General features: G+C 53.2%; 1 protein-coding gene across 1 annotated transcript in view; it reads left to right on the top strand.

The window, feature by feature from the left end:
• Positions 1-2,766, top strand: part of CDH22 (cadherin 22) — an 87,071-nt gene extending 84,305 nt beyond the window's left edge. Inside the window, exon 10 of the mRNA XM_007938438.1 lies at positions 2,213-2,766. Within this exon, the coding sequence (XP_007936629.1) occupies positions 2,213-2,766 (554 nt within the window). The remainder of the gene's footprint in view (positions 1-2,212) is intronic.
• Positions 2,767-6,643: the final 3,877 nt, after the last annotated feature.

Consider the following 6,643-nt stretch of genomic DNA (forward strand, 5'->3'; position numbering starts at 1 on the left):
AAGTTCCATTTAGAAGCTGAAAGCTGCCAGGCCTCCAGCCTGGTCCTCTCCCCTGAAATCCACATTGTGTATCTAGTTTCCTACTCAGCGTGTCCTGTTGATTGACCAGCAGACTCTCAAAGTTAACATGCCCAAAGTTGACCCAATAGTCTTTTCCTTTCTTCACCCTTAAGCTTCCCCATTTCAGTGGTGGCACCTCCAACTTTCCAGTTCCTCAAATCTTTCAGTCTCTTTCTCTCTCTCTCTCTTTTTTTTTTTCCCCCACTGATCCATCTCCAGCATCTAGAACCTTCTAGCACACAAATGGAGCTCACAAGATGGAAAAATAAGTAAATGGTTGATAAATGAGTAGATGGATGGATGGATGGATGGACAGAGAGAGCTGGAAAGCCCTGGGCACTTCTTGATGCTCCACACACCTCCCACAGGGCCAACGCCAGCTGTTGGGGCACAGAGCAGAGTGCCAGCTCACCACCTAACAAGGTGGCTGATGACAGGGAAGGGGTAGGGGCCAGGGAACAGGTCCGGAGGGAGGGAAGGTGTCAGGAGAGAAATGGGAAAGATGGATGGACAGCTTTTGGAGCTGCAGAGGGGGATGCCCGTGAGAGCAGATGGTGGGGAGTGCGGGCGGCAGGCGACAGATGTGCCATGGCTGATCAGCGATTCCGCCCGTCACCTTTAGAGCACTGGTGTGCACTTTCTTCGTTTGTGGGCAATTAGGCAGAGATTTGTTTGCACTGCCTTGGAAAATGAAACTGCTGTAAAGTGCACCCACTGGAAAAAGGGTTTCTGAGCCATGGACTGGGGCGGAGGGAGAAGGGGGACCGGGCCTGCAGCTGGGAGGGGCCTGCTGGGGCCTCTGTAGGGACCTGAGGAGGCGCCACGCCTCTGAGCTTGGTTGCAGGAGCCACACTTGTGGTGGGAGGTGAGGGGGTGGAGGGTAGGCATGCTGACATATCCCAGGAAACTAAGCAAAGTTGGTATCTGCAACCCAGACCTCCCTTGAATCTCTCCAGTTCTGGCTGCCCCGTGAAGGCCGGTGGTCAGAGATGAGCTGTAAGGGTCTTTCTGTACTTTGTTGCTGCGATGGTGACAGGTGGCACTTTGGCCACTTGAGTGAGTTCACCTTTGGCTGGTTCAGCTCCTGGATAACCTGACCTCATCCTGGGGACATCTGGGGGTTCAGTTGGATACCAGAGTAGATTTTGCCCCCAAATTACTTAAAGTTTTGCTCCCAGTTTACATACATACAGATGGTGGAGTTACAGAAGCAGGGGACCCCAGGTCTCTAGCTGATCACAAACGACTTGTGGCACCCAGGGACCTCGAGCCACTTCATCACCTGGAGGCCTTGTTAAGATGCAGACTGGTGGGCCCCACACAGGAATATCTAGGCTGGTGTCCAAGAACTGGCATTCCTAACAAGCCTGCTGATGCCACTGGTCCAGGGATCCCACTTTGAGAACCCCTGGGCTGGAGGGAAGAACCCATTACTAGGGGAAGTTGAGGGGAAGGCTCTGAACCTCACCTGGCACTCTCTGGGAAGGATTCCTGCAGGAGACGTCTTGACCTGAGACCCGAAAGACTGAGCAGGAGCGAGAGTGGACGAGAGGTCGGGGTCAAGGGTATCTTTCTCTCCCAAAACCCCAACCCCTCACTGCCTCCTTTGTACCCCCAGCACCTAGAGTCCTCACAGGGGATCCCTTCATAGAGTTCAGGATGGGGACCTGAGGTTGAATCTCGCCCTCCACCCAAGGAGCTCTGGTGGCACCGTAGTTAAGTGCTGGCGTGCTAACCTGAAGGCTAACCAGTGGGCAGGAGAAAAGACGTGGGGAACTGCTCGCATGAAGATTTCCAGCCTAGGAAGCCCTGTGGGACAGTTCTACTCTGTCATACAGGATCCTGTGAATCAGCATTGACATGAGGACACATACCAATGCCCATGAAAACTCAGCACTGCTGTCTGCTGTCCCCAGTGGTAGTCTGGCCTAGATTTGCACACCTCCTGGGACGGGTAACTCACTACCTTTTCACACAGCCAGCTCAGTTCTGATTGTGACTGTATGAAAGGTCTCGTGAGGAAAAATCTAGAACATGTACACCAGTGTTGAGGTTGGGCCCGCTCCACCTGAGGGTTTTGGGGTGAAGACCACCCCCCCCCATGCCCCGGTGTGGCTGGGCCCTCACTGGCCCGCCTTCTCTCTCCCTGCAGTCCTGGTGCTGCTGATTCTCACCCTCCGGCGCCACCACAAGAGCCACCTGAGCTCGGACGAGGACGAGGACATGCGGGACAACGTCATCAAATACAACGATGAGGGCGGCGGCGAGCAGGACACGGAGGCCTACGACATGTCGGCGCTGCGGAGCCTCTACGACTTCGGCGAGCTCAAGGGCGGCGACGGGGGTGGCGGCGGGGGCACCGGCGGGGGCGCAGGGAGCCCCCCGCAGGCTGGCCTGCCAACCGAGCGCCACTCGCTGCCGCAGGGACCCGCGAGCCCAGAGCCGGACTTCTCGGTGTTCAGGGACTTCATCGGCCGCAAGGTGGCGCTGGCGGACGGGGACCTGTCGGTGCCGCCCTACGACGCCTTCCAGACCTACGCCTTCGAGGGCGCGGACTCGCCGGCCGCCTCGCTCAGCTCGCTGCACAGCGGCTCGTCCGGCTCCGAGCAGGACTTCGCCTATCTCAGCAGCTGGGGCCCGCGCTTCCGGCCGCTGGCCGCGCTCTACGCCGGACACCGCGCAGACGACGAGGCGCCTGCCTCCTAGCGGCCTGCCTCGCCGTCGGGGGCGTCCGCTCGGCCGAGGACCGAAGCATTGCAGCTGCTCTTCTCCCTAAGCCTGCCACCTCCCGGGCAGCCGGACGGGAGGGGCCTGTTAGGGGGCAGGTTTTGGACCCAGGGGCGCGGGAATTACGACCAACGTCATTAAAACTGCAGCGACAAGGGGCATTGTGTGGCTCTGGGGTACTAAGGGAGATGGGGAGGCCGTGCTGCAATGGAAGAGGGTGGGTTACCCAATGCTGGCCTAGGGCGTGGGAAGGCTCCCCCTCCCCGAACAGTTAAGAGGAAAGAAGGGCTGTTCATTTACTAAGCGCCTACTGTGTGCTGGGACGCTGTGCAGAGACCATCTCGGTTGTCATAGAAACCAGGAGGTGGGATCCTCCAGGCAACAGATGGGGAAAGCCACCCAAAGATGTGGCTGTGACCTGTCCAAGAACATTCAGCCAGTGAGTGGCCCAGCCTCTGGCACTTACCAGCTGCCTAGCCTTGGACAAGTTACCAAACTTCTTGGGACCTCAGTTTCCTCATCTGTCAAATGGGGTTAATAACAGAACCTACCTCGAAGAGTTGTAAGGATTAAAAGGGTTGATATGCATAAAGTGGTTAGGACAGAGCCTGGCACATAGTAGGTGTTCAATAAATGTTCGCCAATGTTACTGTTGTTATCAGTCACTGTCATTATTAGAAGCTCAGTGTGCCTGCCCTTTTCCTAACATCTAGAATAGAGGAAGAAGTGGTCCCACCTGTCAGCTCTTGCTCCCATCCTGAGTGGGGAGTGGGGATGCTCCCAAGGGCTGCAGAGTGACACACCTGGCAGGGGAGCCAGGACAGAAGACACTGGGTGGCTCCAGGGACTTGGGGGGGAGCACTAGCAGGAGATGGAGGAGTCAGAAGCCACCAGGCTTGGTGGGGACCTTACCTGTCCGGTCCAGACACCCATCACTGTCCCCACCCATGTACCCCAAGTTAAGAACTTCTGGGCTAAATGGTCTCTAAGAGCTTCTAGCTCTAAACCCATGTGATTATAAGACAGTTTAGTCATTCTCCCTGCCCCCACCACCAGTGATTCATTCATTCTGCATTATAGATGTGAATCCCAGCTCTTACCAGCTGGGCGTCCTTCATCAAGGTCCTCAATGCTGACGCCTCTGTTTCCTCATCTGTCAAATGGGGACAATGGTAGTCTCTCCCTCAGAGGCTCAAAGGAGATAATGAATGTTAAGCTCTGTTCTGAGTGCCTTCCTGACCCATTGAAAGTGCTCAATAAATGTTCATCAGCCTTATGTTCTCACCCTTCTAGCGAGCATTCCTTCATGAGCTCCACATCTGCCAAGGTCCACTGTAATGAAGCCAGATGTTCGTTATGTCCCAGCACCTTACCTGAGTTATTTTCATCTTTACAATCCCCTAAGTTAGGTACTGTCAGTCCCAGTTCACAGGTGAGGAAACTGAGGCTCAGAGGGTAGTAACCTGCCCCAGGTTACACATGATATAGTAGTTCCTACCTTCTAGGAGCTGGAGACCTCACTAGGGAAAGGAGGGAGGGGCAAACATGAAAACAGCCAATAATAATGCAGTTGGTAAGATTTACAGCAGAATTAACAGAACAAGGTAATGGGAGCACTAAAGAAAGACTGAATAATTCTTGGAGAGCTTCATGGTGAGGTAACATCCAGCGGGGTCTTGAAGAATGAGTATGAAATGGCCAAGCAAATAAAAATATTCCAAGCAGAGAGATCATCTGTACACAGGCAGCAGGCAGCAGGGCTAGGAGTGGAAGAAGCATGCGATGGCTTCAGGAATGGTGTTTGGTCCCAGAGGCCAGACCCCAGGGTGAAGGAATGGGAGATGTGAGGCAGGGAAAGTTGGTTGTCCCTTAGACCAAGCTAAGAGACTTGATGCTCTGCCCAACTTTAACGTGTCTTCTGAAGTCCATCAAGGGTAGCTGATTGTGGGGATGTAGGGTTGGGGTGGTAGGCCCAAATGAAGAGCTATCTGGGAGCTTTAACTCATCCCATGTGGGACACTTAACCCAATGTACCAATGGGTATGGTAACTTGGGGACTAGTGGACAGATGTGTGATCACCTCCCTCACCCATGTATGCCCAGTTCTCACACACACAATCCCAGTATCGATTCTGAAATGGGTTATTGTCATGCCCACTGTGCAGAGGGAAACGGAGACTCAGAGGAGCAAAGTGACGGCCTCAAGGTCACCCAGAGGTCATGGACAGAATGGGACACCACCAGTCCCCCGAGTCCAAGTCCTTGTTCTTCCACATGCAGATTCTTCATAGATTCTGACTCTACCAAGAAGGTTACAGGCAGGTGACATCTCCAAAGGGACACAAGGACATGGATTCACAGGGACTCTTGAACACACAAGGTCACACAGAGTTAAAGACCTGCCCAGAAATGCAGACAAGCCTTTATCTGGACTTACTTTCTGAGCCTCTGCCACAGAGCAGCCGTGTGATTCTGGACAAGTCGTTCACTGCCTTTGTGCTTGCGTTTTCTTATCCATAAAGTGGACACACTCAGGGCATCTGCTTCATAGGGTCAGGTTGTTGTGTTGTTGTTATGTGCCGTCGAATCAAACCCAACTCACAGCAACCCCTTCTTGGGTTTCCAAGGCAGTATCACTACGGAAGTAGATTGCCCCATCTTTCTTCCAAGGAGTGGCTGGTGAGTTTGAACCGCCAGCCTTCTGGTTAGCAGTCAAGTGCCTTAGGCACTATGCTACCAGAGCTCCCATAGAGTCGTAGTGAAGATAAAATGCCAATAGCAAGTGACACTTCCTGAACTTCCCATGCACCAGGCATTGCTCTAAACGCTTTACCTGCATTAACTCATTGGATGCCACAGCAACCCAAGGAGGTATCCCCATTTTGTAGATGAGGAAACGGAAGCACAAAGAGGTTAAGTAACCTGCCCGGCATCAAAACAAGAGTGGGACTACCAAGGCTTAGACCTGAGCACTCCGGCCCCAGCACCTATGCCACGAGCAGCATGTACGTTGCACGGCGCCCAGTAAGCCCTTCGCATATGTCCTGTATCCAGGTGTTCCTTGTGCTCTGTGGAGCTTCTTCCTCCCCTCGCCACATTCCACAGCCTGTAGGAGTCCTAGATCCTCCTCCTGGTTTCTGTCTACGCTGGGATTGGTGGAGCGGGGGCGGGGTGGATAATGCTCCCAGAGTCGGGCTCCTGCATCCACCCTTGCCATCTCCACTGGGTCCTGAGCCAACCCAGGAATGACATCCAGTGAATCCCTTCTCTGGGTTCCACAAGATGTCCATTCACACCAAGCATTCTGTGAGCTTGGTGCACTTCTCTGGTGATTTGGGGTCCCAGAGAAGGGTTATGCTACAGGGGACACTACCTTAGGACATCTCATTGGTTCCCTCCACATCCCTGATAGCCTCAAATCCTTCTCCCTATGTTATGAAGGGGGTATGACCACCTTAAATGCCTGACCCAAATGGGTACATCCATCTCCATTGAGGAGTTCAGAGAACCAGGAGTCTTCCAGTCACCATGGTTGTCCTCCTTACAAGGCATTTGGGGAAATGGAAAAAAAAAAAAAAAAAAAAGTCCCCCTTTTGTTGTCATATCATCATTACCATCAAGGGAAAAAAGCTTACTCAGGGTCATGAGCAAGAATTGATGCAAAACTGGCCAAGAGTTTCAGAACCATGGATGCTAGTGGCTATGATACGATGATGATGATGATGTTGAAAATAGTGCACTCATACAGCACCCACGTGTATCATTAACACTAACACAGGTGAACCCATGCACTCTGTTTGCTGTGCTTAGTGCTTTGCTGGACTATATGAAGAAAAATGTGGTATCAGGATTGGAG

The sequence above is a fragment of the Orycteropus afer genome, unplaced genomic scaffold (genome assembly GCF_000298275.1).
Source record: "Orycteropus afer afer isolate SDZICR_OR568_19922 unplaced genomic scaffold, OryAfe1.0 scaffold00049, whole genome shotgun sequence".
Taxonomy (NCBI): Eukaryota; Metazoa; Chordata; class Mammalia; order Tubulidentata; family Orycteropodidae; genus Orycteropus; species Orycteropus afer.